This window comes from Seriola dumerili, unplaced genomic scaffold (assembly GCF_002260705.1).
Source record: "Seriola dumerili isolate Sdu_G_001 unplaced genomic scaffold, Sdu_1.0 BDQW01000457.1, whole genome shotgun sequence".
NCBI classification, from domain to species: Eukaryota; Metazoa; Chordata; class Actinopteri; order Carangiformes; family Carangidae; genus Seriola; species Seriola dumerili.
The window spans coordinates 190,062-215,295 of NW_019174712.1; the positions used below are offsets into that span (position 1 = coordinate 190,062).

A 25,234-nucleotide genomic window follows, 5' to 3' on the forward strand; every position below is an offset into this window, starting at 1 on the left:
AGGGAGCAGGAGGAGAGGAAAGAGCAGTGAGGAGAAGAGAGGAGCAGGTGAGGAAGGAGGGTTCCCCGTGTTCAGCATCTCGTGCAGCAGCGTGTTACGGAGCTCCGCCCACACCTGATCTGTCCTGTCGTAGGGAGCTTTGCGAGTTCTACAATGTATGGACACTTAGATAATAGATTGAAGACCATGATTTTAAATAAAGTGTTGATTTTAGAATATTGACTGTTTTGATGAATAAAAATTATTCACTACTTTAAGGTTTTAAGTTTTGTAAATGGTGATATGTGAGCAGTTTAAGAGAAGGGGGCCACGCAATGTGATACTGATTCTACTGTTTCCATGTTTCTCGATGTTGGTTTATTTTAAGTAATAAAATAAATTATCTATTGTGGTTTATCTCGACTGATGAAACAAAGTTCATATGTTAAACAGCTCCATCCTATTGGGACAAATTTCAAGTTGATTTCAGTTTTCTGTTCCAGGATAAGTCGCAGATATTCTGTATTTTCTCGTTCAATAAATCCATTAAAAAAAGATTGGAAAATGCGTGTTTCCTCCGCACTGAGCAGCTTGCTCACGATTTACAGCATCAATGAGAAAAACACAAAGTTAAACTCTGTACACATTCCAAAAGAAAAGAAAAAAAACTGAAGCGTCTTTATTCACCATCATGCAGATGAAGTGGAAAGGTTTATTTTCCAGTCATTTTCACTTGACAAAAAACAAAAGTGCAAATGTGTGTTTCTGTTCCAGCAATGGAGTCTGATCAATATTTTAGAGTTCAACATAAAAAAAAGAAGCAAGCACTCAACATTAGTGTTTCAGACAAAATGACAAAATCCAAAATTAAATTAAAAGTGCTCACAATAAAAATCTTTTCAATAGTATACACAGTTGATTTTTTCCAGTACATTCTAATGGGCAATTTAAAAACAAAACATTTGATCATTTGTGTTCTATAATTCCCTCCATCGGTTTCCAGTTTTGAATGAACACGTTAGCAGCTGTGAGTGTCTCCGACGCCGAGGTTGATTTTTCACACAACGAATATTACGACACCAGGAAGTGACCGAGCGGATAAAAACACTGAAGTGGAAGCACGACTCGGAAAAACTAACGTTGTTTTCTCTTTTTCTTTATTCGTTTGTGAATGTACAGAAATATTAAGACACTTTTAAACCTTCTTAGTAATTTTCCTTTTCACTCGACTGCAACAAACCCCCACTCTGCCAGCCGCTGCTCCTTAAATAGGCAGAGTCACAAGCAGCAGCAGCTACAGCCAGTTTTTATGTGGACAGCAGCTTATAATAAACAACTTATTAGGGCGTCGTGAAACCTCGTTTTAAAAAGGCCCCAACACACGAGGGATTTTGTGCAAACTGTGAAACATTTATCTTGAATCAAAACCTCCACAGATTTTAATTTAGGGAACATTCGGAAGGACTGAGACGTTAAAATCCTGAGACAAGCTCATTGATCACTGCTCGTCTCTGTGGCGCTGACTGAGGAGCGACTACAGCGACAAAACAACAGTGTCACAGCGTCACGGTACAATTTCTATTTGCTGCTTCTTCCCTCCAGGGTCTAGTAAAGTCTGTAAATGTGACAGTGTAGGGCAAGTTACATGTTTAATCTGTATCAGTGCGAGTGATCTAAAAGTCTGTTACGTCTGTAATGCCAATACAATCTGATCGATGAATTATGAAATGTTCCCCCATCAGTCAAACCTTCAGATGTGTGGGAGGCGTCGGGTTTCGATGAGAATCACTGACTCAGTAGATTGTGCAGAATCAGAAAACCGAGTCACATTTTAAGGCTTTTTAAACTTTCACCATCATAAATTGAACAAAAGATACTAAATATCAACAAGAACTGACAAGAAACCGTTTCTGATCTGACAGTGAAAGACGACGTTTAGTGTTTTGTGGCGCAGGGTCAAAGAGCAGGAACATGTTGTACGGCAGCACTGATGCGTTAACATTGATACAGGCAGCATTAAGTATAAATATGGCAGCAACACATAACACAAAGTGCAACAGTCCCAAACTCAGGTACAGAGAGTATTTTTACAGTATATTGAGATTCAGTGTTTGTTTAAACCTCACAACTGGTCCCATTTAATATTATCATAATTATTTTTTACAGTACCATTTTATCATTAAACCGCACGTCCATCTCCAGAGCAGATTTAAAGATTTAGTTATGAGTTAATAAACTGATGAAAAGTGATTTTTCTAACGCATGATATCAAACATCCATCATCGTCCAGTGAAGTGTCAACGATTTGTAGCTGTAAACTCAGGCCCTCAGGTTCTGCCTGTGAACTGTGTGGCTTCAGTTTCATGCTTATCTTTGACAGGATAGACAACATCAGATCTCAGAGCACTAATGGTTCACAGTATCGTAAGGAGTAAAACTGAAGGCACAAAACTTTCTGATCCGGAGTTTAGAGCAGAAAATTGAATTATCAAACTTTGGTCACAGAATTTACAGCGCACAAACTTACAAGGGCGACAACAGGGCTGAGAGAAGTGAGTAGGGAGACCTTGAGAAATATTCCAATGAGACAACATGTGAGAACTGAGTCGTCGCTCAACTAAAAAGAGCTTCAGTCATAGTTTCTCCAGAGCAACATTGGCATCATGTATATAAGTGTAAAGAGAGAGCGAATGATAATAACAAATTCATTTTTCTTAACATTTTCCAGGTGCAACAACCTGTGAGTTGTTCTCTGTCGCTGCCGTCTTCAGTTCTTTTCCTGTTAAACCTTTGATATTGAATTATCAGCGCGAGAAGATCGAGTGAGAGACGATGAAATCGTTTATTTGCAGCTGAAACTGAAGAACCTAAAGCTGAAATCAGCTGCACTCCCTGACGTCTGAACACAGGCTCGACTCTCTGACGGCAACGTCGTCTTTTCACTTTGGTGACATTTAAGAAAGAGGAAGGTGTTTTTTTTTTTCTTTTCTTTTCAGTCTGCGAAAACGTTTACCTTTTCAAATAAAAGCGTAGTGCTACCTTTGAACTGAAAAAGACGTGGAGCGTGTTTGTGGGACTTGCCTGTCGGGAGGTGGGAGGACTCTCAGGTGCAGTACAGCTTACAGCCTGGGCGGAGCGCGACTCGTCTCTGCTGCTAATTGAAATGATGGACTCTGGATCCTGTTCATCATCTGAGCCATGTGGCGCAGGACGTTCCTCTTTGGTGATGATGCCAGGAAGACGCATGCAGAGACACAGAGAGGGACGTGAGCTTGTCTGCTCTGAACACGGCTGTGTTACAGCAGCTGGACAACTTCTTACCCGCTCCTGTGACCAGACCACTGCCGGAGGCCAGCTTGCGGAAATGTCCACCACCGTCTCCATGGCGTGTGCGGTGACGGTGAAGGGGCTGAGGTTCAGGATGCGTCGCAGCTTCAGCGGCTGCGCGGTTGCTGCCGGAGCTGCGGCGCGTCCTCGGTGAAGATAGACGACGAGCTGCTCACCACGCCGTCCTGCTTCTGACGGGCGTTTTCTGTTTGTGGAAAAAAACAAGAGAGGTCAGTTTTTTTATCTCTCTGCCTTTATCATCAGTTAGAATCCAACATTTAAACAAAACTAGCGTCTTACTGATGCTGAGGGGGAGATCCCGGCGCTGAACGAAGCCGATGAGCCCTCCTACCTCTCTGGACACAACCACGGGGAAGCCGTTATAATCTGTGGCTTTGATCAGCGTCTTCCACGTCCTCCACCGTGGTGCTGTCCTGGTGAGGACGGCCAGAGGGGGTCGTTCCTGCGAGCGGGCCGCATCACGTCGGTGGCCAGGGTCGGTGGGTGAACTCGTCCCGATGTCCAGGTGGGGTAGCCGTTGAGCTGGAATGTGCGACTCGTATAATTCCCCCTTCCCGAAGGCGTCGGCCACCCACTTGCTGGTGACGGCGGCGGCCATGAGGGGACGATGTACTCCAACGCCGCGTGAGCTCGAACATGATGACCACCAGGAGGACGGTCATCCTGTCACCCCGCCTGGACGGACACAACCACAACTGCTTTAGTGATTAATCAATTTCATTGATTAGATTTGTTTCTAGAACAAACCAATCAGATCTGCTGCTTTTCTTCTTCATGCAGCTAAAGCAGAAGCTGAGACCTCTCACCCAGACAAGCGGCAGCTCCACCATGGCGTAGAGTCCGGGCGTGACGCAGTCTGCGCCGGGCCGGCACCAGTTCTTGAAGATGACCAGTCGTGGTTGTGATACGCCATCTGCCACGGCGATCCCGACGATCGCCGGCGATCGCTCCGACTGCCATGCTGGAATGAAGAGCCTGACCGGGATTGGACAGGAAACAGAGAAGCACAGCGGGTCCGGATCTGGTTTCACTTTAACTCTGCGGCCTGAAAGAAGAAAATCAAGATTTCTATTTCATCATCTTCCTCGTACCGACCGTTCATGCGAAAGTGAAGATTGGTGTATGACAGATCTTGAAGATGAGAGCGAGGGCGAGCTGCCACAGGGCGTTGTAGACCCCGGCCCCGCCGGGCGGATCGGGATGTCGTCCACTGGCCGACTCAGTTTTTTACAATCGCAGAGACTACGACCTCAACCCGCCGCCGCGTTGAGAGCTCAGAGATGAGCTCGCTGGTTGCGGCGGGTGTACGGTTGCGGGAACGCCAGCACGGCGGTGATCCCCTCACGGCGATGACCTCCAGGACCGGGGTACATTCCCCAGCTGGTGGTCTTCCTCCGCGGCACCAGGCGATGTTGGCCCGGATAAAGAGGTCCCCCAAGGCGCCAAAACACGCCCAGCAGATGAAGGGACCAGCTCGCCATGATACCACGGCGTATGTCTCAACGTAGAACAGACCAGCCGGCTGTTGCAAACGGGTTATGGAGCGCAGCGTGAAGGCGGCAACCAGAGCGGCGAAGAACGAGCCCAGAGTCTCAAGGGAAATAATAACCTACCGCAAGAGAGACGAGGACGAGGATCATCAGGAGACATGGAGTCATGACCGACGCACCGGTGTCACACGTTAATCAAAACCTCCTCCAGGCTGAACAGAACTCCTCCGCATCGGCGCCCAAACGCCACCGACACTCCAGCTGCTGCAGCAGCCGACAACACTGCAGACACACCAACACAGAGAACTAAGAATAAAAATCATGTTAAAATGACGTCGTTATAATGATGTTGTTAGTTTATATGATTGCGGCTGAAGTCACCGAACGCAGACCAGCGACAGCGTTAACCTCTCGCCGCTTGCCCTCGTTTCGTGCTGTACTTGAGAAGAGACTGGCAAAAGTTTCCTGAGCAGCAGGCACGTGGATCAGCGGACCTCCTTCCCAGGCCTGAAGACGGACACCCGCAGCAGGCTGTGACCGTCTGATCAGCGCGTCATTCCATCCAGTAGCCCGGATGATGAAGCCGCTGAGGATCGTCTTTGATCTCTGCAACAAAACCAAGTCTATAATCAAATAACTGCTGCACAGACCTGCTGGATCCTGGGCTAGGTGTGCACTGTAGTTTCTAACAGCATCTCACCTTTGGGTTCCTGAGCCACAGGCGTACGGAGCGAGACTCGCACAGTGCACGCCAGGAAGAAACAGAAGCGCCCAGAAGTCAGGAAGTAGTTCAAACGTAGGCTCCCCGCTCACTAAAGACAGTAAAGCAAGAGAAGACGTCGGTCAATATTACAGTCACGAAAACTGTCATTATCATTGTTAGTGAATCATTCATCTTACTTTTCAGAGAACTTACTGAGCAAATGTTTACACTCTCAACAATTAAATGGAGAACACACCATGTTGAAAACTGAATTTACAACATCTACAACTTCCTCGTTCAACACAGTGAATAAAGCTACAAAATGTGTATAAGGGGGGGGGGGGGGGTGGTGGGGGGGGGGGGGGGGGGTGGGGGGGGGGGGGGGGGGGGGGGGGCCGGGGGGGGGCGGGTGGGGGGGGGGGGGGGGGGGGGGGGGGGGGGGGTGGGGGGGGGGGAGGGGGGGGGGGGGGGGGGGGGGGGGGGGGAGGGGGGGGGGGGGGGGGGGGGGGGGGGGGGGGGGGGGGGGGGGGGGGGGGGGGGTGGGGAGGGGGGGGGGGGGGGGGGGGGGGGGGGGGGGGGGGGGGGGGGGGGGGGAGGGGGGGGGGGGAGGGGGGGGGGGGGGGGGGGGGGGGGGGGGGGGGGGGGGGGGGGGGGGGAGGGGGCGGGGGGGGGGGGGGGGGGGGGGGGGGGGGGGGGGGGGGAGGGGGGGGGGGGGGAGGGGGGGGGGGGGGGGGGGGGGGGGGGGGGGGGGGGGGGGGGGGGGGGGGGGGGGGGGGGGGGGGGGGGGGGGGGGGGGGAGGGGGGGGGGGAGGGGGGGGGGGGGGGGGGGGGGGGGAGACTTATATTATTTCCAGATAAAATAACAAAATTATTCTCCAATAAAACAGCTTATAAAAGTACAAGACTCCATTGTTTTTTTCTCCTAGCAATCATTAATGAGACTACTTGATGCTTTTAAGGTTTTATTTACCAACGTATGTTTTCATTTCAATGATCTGTGTTTTTAATTTACTCCGTTAAAGCAACATTTGCCTCATTTTTAAACGAGCCAAACATTGGACCCGTCTATGTCTCAGTGAGATTTCCTGATTGGTGTTTGATTTTGCAAGAAGCCCGGTCTGACCATCCAGGCGTGGCCCAGTCAATCAGCTCGGCCCACTTCTGGACCACTCGGACACTTTGTCGTCGCGTCGTTCGGAACGTCGTCTCGTTGGACGTCAGCAGCACTTGCTCGTGGCTGTACCAGAGGCGACAGACAGACGCCTTCCTTTCAGGTCGGTCATCCAGTCCACCGCCAGGTCGATCACTCCGGCCATGCGTACCTGAAAAGAGCAGGATGCTCAGATGCACCTGAAGCTCATAGCAAAGGATGAACTGTCCTGGTTCAAGACTGATTCATGCGCATGCTTCAGACAGCAGTGCGTTTCACTTCACATGGTTTTTCAGAGGCCCATCCCCTGCTGTGAGTGTGACTCCATATAGAATAAAAGGGCTAATAGTAAAGTTCAGTTTGAGAAATGGTGATGTCGATCTTCGCTGACTGACCTGATAGCAGTTCCAATGAGCAGCATCACCAACCCATCCTGACCAGGCGTCCAGCAGATCTTGATCAGCTCCCAGATGGACTCTTTACTCTATACTGGTGATCTGGTGAACAAACGTTCAAGGGCAGCAGAAATGTCTATTCATTCCCCAGAGTTTGCCCAACTAGGCAGCCAGGAGACTTTGTACTCTGGATGAGTGAAAGACTTTTCTTCCAGATCTAAGACACTGCGTGTAATACAGTGAGCATTGGCGAAACGATTAGTGTAGTGGACGTGTTGCTGCGCAGAGTGCGAGCGGCTAGATGCATAATGGACGATGAAACACAGGAGACGACACAGAACTAAATCAGATGGATAATAAGAAACCTGGTCGAAAATTCGGTTGTCAGGTCTGTGTCTCTGGAATTTCTTCCTGATGCCAGTCGATATGGTGTGGAAGTCTTCATACGTGCCCACGTAGGAAAAGCTTCGTCCAGGAAATCATCAAGTTTCCAGTTCCGTTCATCTCTTGCATGTGGGCCGTTGAGCACTGCTGACGACCGGGGCAAACGCGGCAGCGACAAGTCACAATCTATCCGCCCTGGACTGTACTAACTTCAGAGAACAGATCCTAGAGTTTCAAGTTTTACCATCAATGGATTTATACTACCGTGGATTAAAGATGATGGGCTTGTGGAGAGAGAAGACTATATGTCACATTTAAGACCTACATTTTCCCATCAAGCCTCACAGTTAATGCTTCGTGCTGCGTGGTCAGCGGTGTGTTGCTGATTGCTCTTGGCTGCACACCTCCACCTCTCTGAAGAAGGAAAGAATGTTTTGCATGTGAGTCTTCTATTTTCAATCAGTCGGCCCAGTCACTGGGTGCACATTACTAAGATTGACGAGAAAACGTGGGAAAAGCCAGGATGCCCAATTACTTTCATTGTTGCATGTAATATGATCTAAGCTATGTGTGAATCATGTTATTCTATGAAATAAAAAAAGATATAAGTGTGTGCAAGGTGTTTAAACTACGTCTTTGAGTGTTTTTTTTGTCCAACCAGCAGTTAAAACCAAAACAAATCAGTTTCTTAATTATATAGAATGACTGAAAATCTGCTCATTCCTACATTTAAGAGCGGGACCCTTTCAAGCTAAGTCTGCAACATTCTTCATTACTTTTGGTTAAAAAAAAAATGACGAAGAGTGAATGATTTCTCTTACTTGAATGCAATTACCAACGCACAACTCTCAGATGTTGTTGATACTGGTGCTGACTGGGGGTTTATTCACACAAAACAGTACGAATACACAGATAAATAAATTAGTACTTAGCTGTTTACGTTAGCAGCCAAAGCTAGCCGTATCAGCCAGCATATTAGCATCACCTGCTCAGCTACTGTTAAGCTCGATAAAATCATATTACCTTCGCCGACCTCATGTACAACCGGTACTGCAGGTGGAAAACGTTTATTTAATTGATCAGTTATATAAAGTCGAGTGTTCCTGACATTTTACTGGTTAGAGAGGGTTATTTATATTTAGAGAGACAGCGTCAGGAGACTGCTTAGCACAACACCGCTGCTCTAACCTCAATCTCGCGATATGACACCAATCTCGCCGTTGATTGCGTACCGGAGCAAAGATCGTCTATTCCAAAGATGACTCACACAATAAGTAAATACAAATCTCCTTCTCCTGTTCTCTACAAGCCTCCATAATGATCACCACAGTTGAATCAACACCTCTTTAAACACGAAACTAGATACGATGGATAAATTATTACTATTATTATTATTATTATTATTATTATTATGTTTGTGGTGGTCACAGCATTCATCTTTTGTAGAAGTGACTATTTCTTTAGATAATCAAGAGAAGATGCTGCTTAGAGTTTTAATAGGAAGTAAAACTACTAATAATACGATAATAATACAACAGTCTGCACTAAATCCTCCTCCATGAATGTTATAATGTTCAGTTTGTGTTAAAGAGGTGTTGATTCAACTGTGTGATCATTATGGAGGCTGTAGAGAACAGGAGAAGGAGATTTGTATTTACTTATTGTGTGAGTCATCTTTGGAATAGACGATCTTTGCCTCCGGTACGCAATCAACGCGAGATTGGTGTCATATCGCGAGATTGACGGTTAGAGCAGCGGTGTTGTGCTAAGCAGTCTCTGACGCTGTCTCTCTAAATATTAAATAACCTCTCTAACCAGTAAAATGTCAGGAACACTCGACTTTATATAACTGATCAAATTAAAATAAACGTTTTCCACCTGCAGTACCGGCTGTAACATGGAGGTCGGCGAAGGTAAAATATGACTTTATCGAGCTAACGTAGCTAGAGCAGGTGATGCTAATGCTGGCTGATACGGCTAGCTTTGGCTGCTAACGTAAACAGTAAGTCAGCTAATTTATTTATCTGTGTATTCGTAGCTGTTTTGGTGTGAATAAAACCCCAGTCAGCACCAGTATCAACACATCTGAGAGTTGTGCGTTGGTAATTGCATTCAAGTAAGAGAAATCATTCACTCTTCGTCATTTTTTTTTAACCAAAAGTAATGAGAAATGTTGCAGAATTAGCTTGAAAGGGTCCCGCTCTTAAATGTAGGAATGAGCAGATTTTCAGTCATTTATATGAATTAAAACTGATTTGTTTTGGTTTTAACTGCTGGTTGGACAAAAAAACACCTTCAAAGACAGTAGTTTAACCTTGCACCACTTATATCTTTTTTATTTCATAGAATAAATGATTCACCAATGAACTTAGTCATATTAATGAACAATGAAAGTAATTGTTGCATCCTGGCTTTTCCAGTTTCTTGCATCATTAGATGTGGGAGGGGGACTGATGGAAAAAACCACATCAAACATGTTTTCCTCTTCAGAGAGGTGGAGGTGTGCAGAGCAAACACACAGAGAGCAGAGAAGGATATGAGGCTGATGGGAAATGTAGTCTTAATGTGACATAAGTCTTCTCCTCCACAGCATCATTTAATCACGGTAGTAAAACCATGTGCAGCTGTAAACTAGGTTATACTGTTCTCCTGAAGTTGTACAGTCCAGGGCGATGATGTGATGTGCTGCCCTTTGCCAGGTGTCAGCAGTGCCACGCCCACAGAAGAGATGAACGGAACTGGAAACTTGATGGATTTCCTGGACGAGCCTTTTCCTGACGTGGGCACGTATGAAGACTTCCACACCATCGACTGGCTCAGGGAGAAATCCAGAGACACAGACCGACACCGCAAGGTTCGACCAGGTTTCCTTTATACATCTTTAAGTTCTGTTGTCTCTGTGTTAGTCATGTCCTTCCTCTGAGGGACAGCACTTCAGCATCTCACTGTGAAGTTGATTCACGCAAGTGTCTTAATCTGGAAGAAAAGTCTTTCACTCATCAGAGTACAAAGTCTCCTGGCTGCTAGTTGGTGCAAACTCTGGGAATGAATAACATTTCTGTGCCCTTGACGTTTGTTCACCAGATCACCAGTAAGAGTAAAGAGTCCATCTGGGAGCTGATCAAGAGTCTGCTGGACGCCTGGTCAGGATGGGTGGTGATGCTGCTCATTGGACTGCTCTCAGGTCAGTCACAGAAGACGACAGTCACCATTTCCCAAACTGAACTTACTCATTAGCCCTTTTATTCTATATGGAGTCACACTCACAGCAGGGGAGGGCCTTGAAAAGCCATGTGAAGTGAAACCACTGCTGTCTGAGCATGAGCATGAATCAGTCTTGAACCAGGACAGTCATCCCTTTGCTATGGCTTCAGGTGCACTGACGCATCCTGCTCTCTTCAGGTACGCTGGCCGGAGTGATCGACCTGGCGGTGGACTGGATGACCGACCTGAAGGAAGGCGTCTGTCTGTCGGCCTTCTGGTACAGCCACGAGCAGTGCTGCTGGACGTCCAACGAGACGACGTTCGACGACCGAGACAAGTGTCCGCAGTGGCAGAAGTGGGCCGAGCTGATGACGGGCCACGCTGAGGTCAGACCGGGCTCTTGCCAAAATAAAACACCATCAGGAAATCTCACTGAGAACATAGACGGGTCAAAATGTTTGAGCTCGTTTAAAAATACAAATGTTGCTTTACGGAGAAATTAAAAACACAGATCATTGAAATGAAAACACGTTGGTAAATAAAACTTAAAAGCATCAAGTAGTCTCATTAATGATTGTAGGGAAAAAAACATGGAGCTGTACTTTTAATAAAAGCTGTTTTATTGAGAAATAATTTTGTTATTTTATCTGGAAATAATATAAAGTCTCTTATACACATTTGTAGCTTTATTCATGTGTTGAAGAGGAAGTTGTAGATGTTGTAAACTTCATGTTTCACATGGTGGTGTTCTCCATTTAATTTGAGAGTGTGAAACATTTGCTCAGTAAGTTCTTGAAAAGTGAAGATGAATGATTCACTAACAATGATAATAGCATGTTTTCGTGACTGTAATATTTGACCGTCTTCTCTGTGGCTTTACTTCTTCAGGGAGCGGGAGCCTACGTGTTGAACTACTTCCTGTACGTTCTGTGGGCGCTTCTGTTTTCCTTCCTGGCGGTGTCACTGGTGCGAGTCTTCGCTCCGTACGCCTGTGGCTCAGGAATCCCAGAGGTGAGATGCTGTAGAAACTACAGTGCAGCACCTCACAGGGATCCAGCAGGTCTGTAGCAGGCAGTTATTGTGATTATAATCTGTGGTTTTGTGCAGATCAAGACGATCCTCAGCGGCTTCATCATCCGGGGCTACCTGGGGAAATGGACGCTGCTGATCAAGACGGTCACCCTGGTGCTGGCGGTGTCGTCCGGTCTCAGCCTGGGGAAGGAGGGTCCTCTGGTCCACGTGGCCTGCTGCTGCGGAAACCTCTTCTGCAGTCTCTTCTCCAAGTACAGCAAGAACGAGGGCAAGCGGCGAGAGGTACGCTGTCGCTGGTCTGCGTTCGGTGACTTCAGCCGCTCATTAAAACCTAACAACATCATTATAACGACGTCATTTTAACATGATTTTTATTCTTAGTTCTCTGTGTTGGTGTGTCCTGCAGGTGTTGTCGGCTGCTGCAGCAGCTGGAGTGTCGGTGGCGTTTGGGGCGCCGATCGGAGGAGTTCTGTTCAGCCTGGAGGAGGTTTGTTATAACGTGTGACACGGTGCGTCGGTCATGACTCCATGTCTCCTGATGATCACTCGTCCCTCGTCTCTCTTGCAGGTCAGTTATTATTTCCCTCTGAAGACTCTGTGGCGCTCGTTCTTCGCCGCTCTGGTTGCCGCCTTCACGCTGCGCTCCATCAACCCGTTTGGCAACAGCCGGCTGGTGCTGTTCTACGTCGAGTACCATACGCCGTGGTACATGGCCGAGCTGGTCCCCTTCATCCTGCTGGGCGTGTTTGGCGGCCTCTGGGGGACCCTCTTTATCCGGGCCAACATCGCCTGGTGCCGGCGGAGGAAGACCACCCAGCTGGGGAAGTACCCGGTCCTGGAGGTCATCGCCGTGACGGGGATCACCGCCGTGCTGGCGTTCCCCAACCCGTACACCCGCCGCAGCACCAGCGAGCTCATCTCTGAGCTCTTCAACGACTGCGGCGCGTTGGAGTCGTCGCAGCTCTGCGATTATGTTAATAACCCCAACATGAGTCGGCCAGTGGACGACATCCCGGACCGCCCGGCGGGGCCCGGGGTCTACAACGCCCTGTGGCAGCTCGCCCTCGCTCTCATCTTCAAGATCGTCATCACCATCTTCACTTTCGGCATGAAGGTCGGTACGAGGAAGATGATGAAATAGAAATCTGATTTTCTTCTTTCAGGCCGCAGAGTTAAAGTGAAACCAGATCCGGACCCGCCTGTGCTTCTCTGTTTCCTGTCCAGATCCCGTCAGGTCTCTTCATTCCCAGCATGGCAGTCGGAGCGATCGCCGGGCGGATCGTCGGGATCGCCGTGGAGCAGATGGCGTATCACCACCACGACTGGATCATCTTCAAGAACTGGTGCCGGCCCGGCGCAGACTGCGTCACGCCCGGACTCTACGCCATGGTGGGAGCTGCCGCCTGTCTGGGTGAGAGGTCTCAGCTCTGCTTTTAGCTGCATGAAGAAGAAAAGCAGCAGATCTGATTGGTTTGTTCTAGAAACAAATCTAATCAATGAATTGATTAATCGACTAAAGCAGTTGTGGTTGTGTCCGTCCAGGCGGGGTGACCAGGATGACCGTCTCCCTGGTGGTCATCATGTTCGAGCTCACTGGCGGGTTGGAGTACATCGTCCCCCTCATGGCCGCCGCCGTCACCAGCAAGTGGGTGGCCGACGCCTTCGGGAAGGAGGGAATATACGAGTCGCACATCCAGCTCAACGGCTACCCCTACCTGGACATCAGGGACGAGTTCACCCACCGCACCCTGGCCACCGACGTGATGCGGCCCCGCAGGAACGACCCCCCCCTGGCCGTCCTCACCCAGGACAGCACCACGGTGGAGGACGTGGAGACGCTGATCAAAGACACAGATTATAACGGCTTCCCCGTGGTTGTGTCCAGAGAGTCGGAGAGGCTCATCGGCTTCGTTCAGCGCCGGGATCTCACCCTCGCCATCAGTAAGACGCTAGTTTGTTTAAATGTTGGATTCTAACTGATGATAAAGGCAGAGAGATAAAAAACTGACCTCTCTCTGTTTTTCCCACAAACAGAAAACGCCCGTCAGAAGCAGGACGGCGTGGTGAGCAGCTCGGTCGTCTACTTCACCGAGGACGCGCCGCAGCTGCCGGCCAGCAACCCGCAGCCGCTGAAGCTGCGACGCATCCTGAACCTCAGCCCCTTCACCGTCACCGACCACACGCCCATGGAGACGGTGGTGGACATTTTCCGCAAGCTGGGCCTCCGCCAGTGTCTGGTCACCAGGAGCGGGTAAGAAGTGTCCAGCTGCTGTAACACAGCCGTGTTCAGGAAGCAGACAAGCTCACGTCCCTCTCTGTGTCTCTGCAGGCGCCTCCTGGGCATCATCACCAAGAAGGACGTCCTGCGCCACATGGCTCAGATGATGAACCAGGATCCAGAGTCCATCATGTTCAATTAGCAGCAGAGACGAGTCCGCTCCGCCCAGCGCTGTAACACTGTACTGCAACCTGAGAGTCCCTCCCACCTCCCGACAGGCAAGTCCCACAAACCACCGCTCCACGTCTTTTCAGTTCAAAGGTAGCACTACGCTTTTATTTTGAAAAGGTAAACGTTTTCGCAGACTGAAAAGAAAAGAAAAAAAAAAAACCTCTCCTCTTTCTTTAATGTCACCAAGTGAAAAGACGACGTTGCCGTCAGAGAGTCGAGCCTGTGTTCAGAGCTCAGGGAGTCGCAGCTGATTTCAGCTTTAGGTTCTTCAGTTTCAGCTGCAAATAAAACGATTATCATCCGTCTCTCACTCGATCATCTCGCGCTGATAATTCAAATCAAAGGTTTAAACAGGAAAAGACTGAAGACGGCAGCGACAGAGAACAATCACAGGGTTGTTGCACCTGGAAAATTTAAGAAAATGAATTTGTTAATTATCATCTCTCTCTCTTTACACTTATATACATGATGCCAATGTTGCTCTGGAGAAACTATGACCTGAAGCTCTTTTAGTTGAGCGACGACTCAGTTCTCACATGTTGTTCTATGGAATATTTCTCAAGGTCTCCTCACTCACTTCCTCTCAGCCCTGTTGTCGCCCTTGTAAGTTTGTGCCTGTAAATTCTGTGACCAAAGTTTGAATATTCAGTTTTCTGCCTCTAAACTCCGGATCAGAAAGTTTGTGCCTTCAGTTTTACTCCTTACGATACTGTGAAGCCATTAGTGCTCTGAGATCTGATGTTGTCATCCTGTCAAAGATAAGCATGAAACTGAAGCCACACACGTTCACAGGCAGAACACTGAGGGCCTGAGTTTACAGCTACAAACTCGTTGACAGTTCACTGGACGATGATGGATGTTGATATCAGCGTTAGAAAAATCACTTTTCATCAGTTTATTAAACATCACACTAAATCTTTAAATCTGCTCTGGAGATGAGACGTGCGGTTTAATGATAAAATGGTACTGTAAAAAATAATTATGATAATATTAATGGGACCAGTTGTGAGGTTTAACAAACCACTGAATTCTCATATAACTGTATAAACTCTCTGTACCTGAGTTTGGGACTGTTGCACTTTGTGTTATGTGTTGCTGCCATATTTATATTAATGCTGCCTGTATCAATGTTAACGCATCAGTGGCTCCGTACAACATGTTCCTGCTGCTGTGACCTGACGCCACAAACACTAAACGATGCTTTCACTGTCAGATCAGAAACGGTTCTTGTCAGTTCTGTTAGTTTTAGTATCTTTGTTCATTTAATGATGTGAAAAGGTTTAAAAAGCCTTAAAATGTGACTCGGTTTATTCTGATTCTGCACAAACACTGAGGTCAGTGATTCTCATCCTGAAACCCGACGGCCTCCACACACTGAAGGTTTGACTGAGAACATTTCTAATTCATCGATCAGATGTATTGGCTCATTACAGACGTACAGACTTTAGATCACCTTGAATAAGATTAAACATGTAACTTCCACACTGTCACATTTACAGACTTTAAACCTGGAGAGAAGAAGCAGCAAATAGAATCTGTACGTGACGCTGTGACACTGTTGTTGTCGCTGTAGTCGCTCAGCTCAGTCAGCGCCACAGAGACGAGCAGATCAATGAGCTTTGTCTCAGGATTTTAACGTCTCAGTCTCCGAATGTCTAAATTAAAATCTGTGGAGGTTTGATTCACAGATAAATGTTTCACAGTTGCACAAAATCCCTCGTGTGTTGGGGCCTTTTTAAACGAGGGTTTCAGACCCACTAATGAAGTTGTTTATTATAAGCTGCTGTCACATAAAGAACTGGCTGTAGCTCTGCTGCTTGTGACTCTGCATTAAGGAGCAGCGGCTGCAGGTGGATTTTTACAGTGAAGGAAAATTACTAAGAAGGTTTAAAGTGTCTAATATTTCTGTACATTCACAAACGACATAAAGAAAAAAGAGAAAAACAAACGTTAGTTTTCGAGTCGTGCTCCTTCAGTGTTTTATCCGCTCGGTCACTTCCTGTGTCGTAATATTCGTTGTGTGAAAAATAACCTCGGCCGGTCGGAGCTCCAGCTGCTAACTCTTCATCAAAACTGGAAACGTGGAGGGAATTATAGAAACAGCAAATGATCAATGTTTTGTTTTTTAAATGCCAAGAGAATGTACTGGAAAAAATAACTGTGTATATATTGAAGATTTATTGTGAGCATTTTAATTTAATTTGATTTTGTCATTTTGTCTGAAACACTAATGTTGAGCTCTGCTTCTTTTTTTATGTTGAACTCTAAAATATTGATCAGACTCATTGCTGGAACAGAAAACACACATTTGCACTTTTGTTTTTGTAAGTGAAATGACTGGAAAATAAACCTTTCACTTCATCTGCAGATGGTGAATAAAGACGCTTCAGTTTCTTTTTCTTTTCTTTTGATGTGTACAGAGTTTACTTTGTGTTTTCTCATTGATGCTGTCAATCATGTGAGCAGCTGCTCAGTGCGGAGGAAACACGCATTTTCATCTTTTTTATGGGATTTATTGACGAGAAAATACAGAATATCTGCGACTTATCCTGGAACAGAAAACTGAAACAACTTGAATTGTCCACTAGATGGAGCTGTTTAACATCATGACTTTGTTTCATCAGTCGAGATAAACCACATAGATAATTAATTTATACTTAAAATAAACCAACATGAGAAACATGGAAACAGTAGAATCAGATCACATGGTGCCCCCTTCTCTTAACTGCTCACATATCAACCATTTACAAACTTAAAACTTAAAGTAGTGAAATAATTTTTATTCATAAAACACAAATATTCTAACAATCAACACTTTATTTAAACTCATGGTCTTCATCTTTATCTAATGTGTCACATACATGTAGAAACTAAGCAAAGCTCCCTACGAAGGACAGATCAGGTGTGGGCGGAGCTCTAACACGCTGCTGCAGAAGATGCTGAACACGGGACTCCTCCTCCTCCTGCTGCTGCTCCTGCTCCTCCTGCTCCTCTCTCCTCCTCCTGCTGCTCTTCCTCCTCCTCCTGCTCCTCTCTCCTCCTCCTCCTCCTCCTCCTCCTCCTGCTCCTCCTCCTCCTCCTGCTCCTCATGGTTTAGTGGTCCCCTCCTCAGCTTTGCTGGCTCTCTCCATGTCAGAATAATACTTCAGGGCTCTCCTCACCGGCTCCAGGATGTGTTGCTGCACAACAAGGCGACAATATGTTAAAAGAGTCGGTGACTAATTTGAATTCTTTTATTGTTCTGTTGTTTCTGTTTGATTCACCTGCACCTACCTGCTGGATTGTAATAAAATACACATTTCTAAGGGAGGTCTCAGTAACAGTGAGGTGCGTCTGAGGTGTACATACTGATTCTGGGAGCATCGGTTCAGTGTGTGAGCGCAGTGACAGTTCACCTCCAGACAGGGGAAGAGCTTGGTGAGCTCGCTGAAGAGCGGCAGCAGGACGAATCGGATGAAGCTGGTCTGAGAGGACGGTTTGGACACTTTGTCTCGGTCCATGAACGGAGTCACCGGAAGCCCCTTGAGCTTCTCTGTGTCGCTCTGAGGCACAAGAACGAAGGCAGACGCATCCATCAACCCTTTATCCTTCAAATGCCTGATGTATTTTCATTTCTGATGTATTTCACTCAGTTATTAGCCCTCGGGAAATAAACCACAGGAGCAGAGCTGTCGGTGTATTTGGATGTTTGGTCCCTTTTTCTTTTTCTTTTGGAAAATGTTCAGTTGTGAGCTCTTGGATTTATCCATTTTAATTCTAATGTCCATGAGTTATGGTTTTTGTTTGAATGATTTCTGCTTTTGAAGTTTTAACACGTTTCTGTTTCTTTATCAGCTTCATCCAGATATTTTTCTACAGGATGTTTTATTTTGAAATCCAGCTCTTTGTTTCAGTGACACCTGAATGTGTTCCTCTCTGTTTCTTTGATAAGCTCCTTAATAACCACTCGCTCCCTCGTGCTGGTCGCAGCTGTTTCCTGTCACTTCCTGTCTATTGATCTGTGAAGTGAGAGTAAAAACCTGGTTGAAGAACTCCTGCAGCAGACAGTCCAGCCACGGCTCGGCCACCGCCATCGGCCTCGCCTCGTTGGAGATGTCGCTCACCTTCACCATGATCTTCATCAGCTGGAAACGAGGACGCAGAGTCAGAGTCACAGGTAAGAACTTTTTGTCCTGTTGATATATGGTCCCTTTCAAAGTAAGAGCTGGAACTTCAAAAGGTTTAACTTGAATGAAATTGAAAACCTCTCAGCTTTTTGTTGTTTAGAAGCATTTAAAGGGGCGACTCCTTCATTTACTGCAGAATTACTTCTCTTTTTTTATTTTCCACATTTATCTTATTGTTGTATTATTTAGTTCCTTTCATTTTTGACTTCTGATTGCCATTTGTTTTAATCTTGAACATCTTTTATTTTCAGAATAGCTTTATCAATTTGTACATTGAAATATCCTGAAAAAACATATAAATAAATAATAAATAAAAAAAGCAGAGTTAAACGCTTTTCTAGAAATTAAACTGACCTGAAGACTAAAACTAAAAAGCCCAGAAATGAGTCTTTACCACTTCCTTGTGCTCCTTGTTGGTGAAGTCGAACACCGGCTGAAGGACTTTGAACTTGTTGAGGATCTCGTTGTGCCTCGCCATGTCGGTGGCCAGAATACATCTGAAAACATGTATTTAGATGTAGAACAACACAGTCTCACCATGGACACAGTGAGCGATGCTGCAGCTCTAGTCTTACTTGATCATTCCTCCTCGGATGTGTTTGTACTGCTCGCAGGTCAGGTTTTTAAGGATGTTGCACTCCGGCTGCAGGAAAACAGTGTTACAGCATCTTAAAGCTCCTCCAGTCTAAAGGTAGATGTGCATGTGTAGTTTGATTATAGATCAGGTCTAGGTTCGATATTAATACTGTGAAAGTGTCCAGACAAATGCAAACAGCCTGTATTCAGACACTGAGCTTTAAAAACGAGCTGGTTTTTTGTTCTTAAAACCACAAATATATCTTCTGACGGATCAACGCTTCGTAATAAAACACAGGACAAGAGGAAAAGATTGAATGAGCTTCAGTGTCAAATCTAAAAGGAAAGTCTGATTCTGTGTTTCTAATCTGAAGGGAAATGGAGTTGTAAATTCATAATTCAGATTGTGGTAAAATCAGTAGATTTGTGCTGCCACTTTTTCAGATCAGCTTATTATTATCTCTTTCCCCAGTCCTCTGATGCAGCGTGTGTTCTGTACCTTGGACAGGATGCCAAAGGCGACGGCGCAGTGGTGGTTTTCCAGGGGTGAAATGTCGTTGTAGCGAAGAGCCAAGTCAGTCTGAGCGTTGATCTGCGCGGGAAAAGAAACGTACACGTCTGTTTTAAACACACACCGTGATATTATCAGAGCAACAGCTGATGAAACCAAGCAGAGCGGCGGTGAGGGGACCTGGTACACGTTGTTGTAGCCGGGGTGGTCGAGGTCGTGGCACAGAGCCGAGGTCAACATGACGAACAGGTCGATTCTTCCTAATTTATTCCTGAGGTCCGTGAGCCAAATCAGCCCGTACATCTGCAGACAGACAGAACAGCTGCTTCCTCATCATTAAAGTCGTGGTGCAACAATCAAATACAAAGCTAATGATATTAAATGAAGATTATATTTGATGAGAGGTAGATGAACTGATATTATCAACCTGAATTGGCTTTTCACAGATATAAAGACATCACCTGTGTGTCGGCAGAAATTCAAATCAATCCTAAATGTTGGAGCTGCATTTTTTCATATATACATGACCTTATTTTTACCAGCTCGTACCATCTGGGTGACGCAGAAGCAGTGCTGGAAGTTGTGGAAGGGGATGTTGTTGTAGTGGCAGTAAACCTCAAACAGGAAGTTCTGCAGCACCTCCAGCTCGATGTGGAACGCCGTCAGGAAGTCCAGGTCCATGTACATCACCTGGAGCAGCACCAGCATCTCCGCCTCCTCCCACTGCCTGAAACGACCCCGCACACAGGTGTGAGAGGAGTGTGTGTGTGTGTGTGTGTGTGTGTGTGTGTTTATCTGTGTTTGTTCTCACCAGTTGTCAAAAATGGGAGTTTTCAGATGCTCTCTCACTTCCTCTGTCACCTGCAGCGAGCTGTGATGGAAAAGACAAAGTTGTAAGTTCTAAAAAACTTTTATCAGGTAAAACATGAACTTGACCTGATGAAGATCTGACGAGCAGAAAGTTTCTGAGGTGACACTCATGATGATGTATCATGAATTCCTGACTTCATGTGATCAGTTAACGCTTCAAAGATCATTAATGACTCAGTTACTTCATGCATTAATTAATAAGCCTCCAAATGAGCAGGATTCCAATTTCACAGAAGAAGAGCATCATGTTTTCACTCAAATATACAAAGATGAGTTTCCTGGCTGAGAGGAATCAGCAGTAACAGCAGCGGTGAAACCGGACGGCGAGGTCACCTCATGTTGAGGAACTTCCTGCGGACTTGTTGGCGTTCCTCCTGCACGCTCAGCTGAGACGTTTTGGGTTTCGGGGAGAACTTGGAGAGCTGCTGGTCGCCGTCGTCCTTGAACAGACCCATCCAGCTCAGGTGCTCCCACACTCTGACGGGGGAGAAGTCTTATTTATTTACTGTCATATGTTTCTGTCATTGTTTCCTTGGAGGCTTTTGTTGTGAAGCAGCCACAGGAAGTGTCACTGAGCTTAGAACCAGTTTCTATTGTTTTGCTTGTGTGGGTTTGAAATTGACTCCCAACAGAGTCAGAAACAAATGTTTGTCCTGCAGCTGTGGCAGTTTGAACCCAGTTGTTTCTACGTGTTTGGAGAAGAAGCTGTGATAGAAACCTGCTGTGATCGTCTGTGTTCGTGTGGCTGACCAACCTCCAGCTTCCTCTTGAACGACTCCACGTGGCTCTTGAGCTCGCAGATGATGTCCGGAGACTTCCCCGCGTCCTCCATGACTTTGCTCTCCAGATGATGCAGCCTGAAGGCGGAGACAGGGAACCAGCAGTGAGTCCTTCGCACCCGGACGCTTCAGGAAGTCACCTTTCAGGACGCACTCACCTGTACTCCATGTCGTCCAGCTCCGGTGGCATCGCCACACCTGCAGAAACACAAGTTTACAGTTGAACCTACATTGAACCAAACATTTTGAAAAGATGAATCTGAGGGTTTTAAGAGCTGCAGATCCTCCTCACTCTGCAGGTCTGACGCCACCACCTCCAGCCGGTAGTACGATCCCTCGCTGTTGGCCTCCAGCCGGGGGGAGATGTTCACCACGCTGCCGTTACTGTTGTACATCTTCAGGATGTGGTGAGGCCCCGCCTCCGCCGCCGCCCGGAACAGATCTGTCTCACACATAGTTCAGGTTAGTGCAGGTTAGTTCAGGTTAGTGCAGGGTAGTTCAGGTTAGTGCAGGTTAGTTCAGGTTAGTGCAGGTTAGTTCAGGTTAGTTCAGGTTAGTGCAGGTTAGTTCAGGTTAGTTCAGGTTAGTGCAGGTTAGTCTGGGCAGCTGGCTGCAGCTCGGCACCGGGTCGACTGGTACCAGCTGTGGTTGTTTGAACTTATTGTACATGTTGAAAACCACATGATGAATATTGACAGTCCAAGGCTTCATCACTTACATTGTCCCCTCCATCAAACCTGTTTTCACACTCACTCTGTTGTAATTAGCAGTTGGAAAAATGTACAGGTCGAGGGCCCCAGACAAGGAGGCGAGGTCCAGTTGTCACATGATGTTTATTCATCACTGTCTCAAGAGGACAAAGAGCTTAAAGCTGAGGACCTGTCAAAGCCACATGGAGGTCAGGTCCTCACAGAGAAGCCTCAGGATGTTCACGACCATCAGAAATCATGTTTCATACATGCTGTGCTGCACATATCACTCCTTCTCTGACACATTCACCTGTGATTAAACTGAACGTTTGCATGAAATAGCAGCTGTCACACAGTTTTAAACATTGACATTATGATGATAAATATAAAACCATCAGCCGTCTCTTACCTCTGACATCTGCAGCAGAGCAGTCGGCTCTAAACTCCGCCTGCTCCCGTCTCCCGTTCACCGTGAAATGAATGATTTTTGTTGTCATCCCAGAGACAGGTGAAGCATGACCTGCTCCACAAGTGAAAATGAGAGCTCTTGACACTGACGTGCACCTTGAATGTGGAAAGGGGGCACCTGCATCTGACAGAGGCCCCGCCCACTCATGCATTCAAGACTGAATTACCAACCAGGGAAAGTGGGCAACTGCTCAGGGTCTCCAAACCCCCACAGCCCCCAGAAGCCCTGGATTTACTCAGTTTTATTTGGGTCTACATAATTTCATCAATTGAAAATCTGCCTGAAATTTGACCCATTAAAGGACAGTATTAACTAAACCTGAATAGTTTCAAGTTCTGTTGAGCTCATTTGTTGTAACATGTTTCATCAAATCCCAGATGAAGTATTTTCCATCACAGGAAAACTGTCGGGCCGAAGCGTGAGGAGAGAGGCCAGCTGGAAGTCATGGAGGAGGAGGTGAGCATGGAGTATTTACTGGAGCAGGTGATGCACAACGACATGGGGAAGAGGCTCCAGGTGGGCCAGGAGGTCACAGAGCTCATCCTGGACGGGGAGAAGTCCCCCGAGCTGGAGCAGGACCAGCTACTTCATGGTGAGGACAGGTTGTTGATTTAAAGTCGGAGGTGCTTGTTACTGAGAGTCTGGAGGAAAGACAAAAAGGCTCCAAGTCTTTCTGTGTCTGTCTCAGTGTTTTCTTTGGGTGTTGGACTTTACTTTGGACACTGAACTTCTAAATTCACAAACTCCAGGAACTGAAGCCTCAAAACATCATTTTACAAGAACATGTATCTGAAATCACAACACAGTGTTTGTCTTTAACTGATGTGTGCCGTCATTTAGTCAGACGTCTAAATAAATATAGAAATAACACAACGAATAACAAAATAAAATACACATAACAGAAAATAAATTGACCATAAGTGGTCCAGGTATAAACTAGGTTTTGACCTTGTCTTATTTACATTACATCAGTAATTTTTACCAGTGCATTTCTCCTAAATCGGATCATTATTATTATTATTAATTTTTATAGCGCTTCTTCTGCTCGTCATTTTTACAGTGGAGGTTTTAGTATTCACCTTTTGGAATCATTTTTTAAGAGTGAATTTCCTGACCATCACCTTGGATATTTTACAGTGCATCCTGTGGTTGTCATTTTTTACAGTGTGTTCATGTGAAACCATGAACAGAAACTAAACATATACATTAAGTCAGGTAATACAACAGCACTTAGAATTGTAACTTAAGTGAGACAAGAACAACAGTCTAAAATACAATGAATGTAAATGTAAAAAGATTTTAAAATAAAATAAAAATTATATAAAATAATGTGTTTATTAAACCAATTGATTTCATAAGAGAATTTAGTTCGAGGAGAAAAGGGTTTGGTTGGTTTGGCAAAGAAGATGGAATATTATATTACCAGTCCTCATGTGACTCATGACATCATCAATACTGATTAGTACACATTGATCCTAATAATAAGTGTGAATCCTGTTGGACACATATCAGTGTCATAGTGTTGAAGTGTCACACGGTGTGACCACTGAGGGAGTAAATACTCACGTTACAAAGAACAACATGACTCTCTCACCTGGCGGCTCTTACCGCGTGTCGTCCCCTCTCTCTCCCCTTTCTTCCTGTCACTCTCTGACTGTCCCTATCCCTGATACCCTGATGCCAGTTGACAGCAGTGACCACTGGGGGGCAGTACACTAGTGTCCACACAGTGAAGTGGAAGCTTGAAACGACAACAGGAGTCGTGTCCCTGCAGGAGACCGTGAGCGCGGACAGACTTGATGTGTTACTCTAGTTAAACAGACTGTGGACTGAATCAAGGTAAGTCTGCTTAGTTTGATGGTTTAACAGCGAGTTTCTCTTCGTTGTTCTCATGGTCAGTTACCTGCTGTATAATCTGAGTTTGTATTAGTCGATGCATTAGCTTGTTTGAAGCCAGACAGCTCTACACTTTGTTGATTTAAGGCTTTATTTACTGTAACAGCCTTATGATCACTGATTATCAATATTCATTCCACTGAACAGCTGTTGAACAGATGTAGCTCTTTAGTTCTGTCTTCTTCCTCTCTGGGTATTTCCTGCTTCAACTTTAGTTTCACTTTTAAGGGCCGTTCACACCAAGAACGATTTCTGTAAATATATCGTGTTAAAGATCAAGTGGATGACGGAGTCCTCACCACAAACATAACGGTAACGACAACGTTGAGATCATTTTCAGATCCATTTATTGAACGACGAAACACGAACACCCGAATTTACAGGCCCCACGTTCAGGAAATAAAATATTAACTAATGTGCGAAACATAAGACCCGGAACATGAAGGTGTCTTTGTTCCACAAAGGAGGGTGGGTTGGTAAAATCACTTGTATATTTATTATATATATATATATTATATCACCAATATGATATATATATTATATATTATATATCACCCCTCTGATGCAGCACGTCTGGTGTCATGTGTCGCAGCAGCTGCTACTGTTCAACTGTTTACTCATTTTTATGATTAATATCTTATTAATAACTAATGATTAACACAAACTTAATCAAAGTGCTTCTTTCATGTGACTGATGTTGCGGAAACAGTTTCAGGTAAAACGTAACGTCTCACACTGATATGAAACAGAGAAGAAGAGCCAATCAGTGGAGGAGCAGCTGGAGAAATGATGTACATTTGAGTTGATGTGCAGATGAATGATGTGTGTTTCTCTCCACATGAAGGTAGAAAGTGTGTGTGAGCTGATGTGGATGTGAACTCAGCAGCATGGATCAGTGTGAGGACAGAGAGGAGGGAGCCCCTCCCTCTAAAACCACTCTGTGTGGGGAACATGAGAGCCAGACCAGAGCTCAGAGGTGAGATGAGGATCTCTAACTGTCCATGACTCACATCACTGCTCCATCATTATTCACACTCAAAGCTCTGTGTGTGTTAGGGTTAGAGACACACCACACTCTGCTGGACCTGGACCTGGACCTGGACCTGGACCTGGACCTGGACCTGGACCTGCACCTGGACCTGGA

At 46.1% G+C, this 25,234-nt stretch overlaps 2 protein-coding genes and 1 pseudogene across 3 annotated transcripts; 1 reads left to right on the forward strand and 2 right to left on the reverse strand.

Annotated features, from left to right (window-relative positions):
• Positions 1-1,477: 1,477 nt before the first annotated feature.
• Positions 1,478-7,569, reverse strand: LOC111234772 (annotated as a pseudogene).
• A 1,630-nt stretch (positions 7,570-9,199) lies between these two features.
• On the forward strand, positions 9,200-16,513 carry LOC111234754 (H(+)/Cl(-) exchange transporter 4). Of its 2 annotated transcripts, XM_022762942.1 has the most exons (13): positions 9,200-9,362; positions 9,488-9,565; positions 10,149-10,303; positions 10,534-10,633; positions 10,852-11,039; positions 11,542-11,664; positions 11,761-11,967; positions 12,092-12,172; positions 12,254-12,799; positions 12,910-13,096; positions 13,228-13,626; positions 13,720-13,936; positions 14,015-16,513. In XM_022762942.1, exons 3-13 carry the CDS (start codon positions 10,178-10,180, stop codon positions 14,103-14,105), a joined length of 2,265 nt encoding a protein of 754 aa, XP_022618663.1. In that variant the 5' UTR covers positions 9,200-9,362; positions 9,488-9,565; positions 10,149-10,177; the 3' UTR covers positions 14,106-16,513. The 2 variants fall into 2 exon arrangements, with proteins under 2 accessions (XP_022618663.1, XP_022618662.1); XM_022762941.1 differs by lacking the exon at positions 9,488-9,565.
• A 707-nt stretch (positions 16,514-17,220) lies between these two features.
• On the reverse strand, positions 17,221-22,222 carry LOC111234774 (high affinity cGMP-specific 3',5'-cyclic phosphodiesterase 9A-like). Its single transcript, XM_022762961.1, has 14 exons — positions 22,135-22,222; positions 21,329-21,478; positions 21,195-21,234; positions 20,947-21,114; positions 20,591-20,734; positions 20,199-20,258; positions 19,937-20,114; positions 19,568-19,690; positions 19,376-19,468; positions 18,876-18,943; positions 18,695-18,797; positions 18,154-18,258; positions 17,530-17,676; positions 17,221-17,313 (listed from the first exon to the last, which is right to left on the reverse strand). Exons 1-14 carry the CDS (start codon positions 22,220-22,222, stop codon positions 17,221-17,223), a joined length of 1,560 nt encoding a protein of 519 aa, XP_022618682.1.
• Positions 22,223-25,234: the final 3,012 nt, after the last annotated feature.

Coding starts and splice junctions, on each gene's coding strand:
- LOC111234754 (XM_022762941.1), top strand. Junction 11,968..12,091: donor ACGAGGGCAAGCGGCGAGAG/GTACGCTGTCGC, acceptor TGTGTCCTGCAG/GTGTTGTCGGCTGCTGCAGC. Junction 13,097..13,227: donor GGGAGCTGCCGCCTGTCTGG/GTGAGAGGTCTC, acceptor GTGTCCGTCCAG/GCGGGGTGACCAGGATGACC.
- LOC111234774 (XM_022762961.1), bottom strand. CDS start 22,222: ATGACAACAAAAATCATTCATTTCACGGTGAACGGGAGACGGGAGCAG. Junction 18,944..19,375: donor CCTTTGGCATCCTGTCCAAG/GTACAGAACACA, acceptor GTTTTCCTGCAG/CCGGAGTGCAACATCCTTAA. Junction 18,798..18,875: donor ATCCGAGGAGGAATGATCAA/GTAAGACTAGAG, acceptor ACATGTTTTCAG/ATGTATTCTGGCCACCGACA.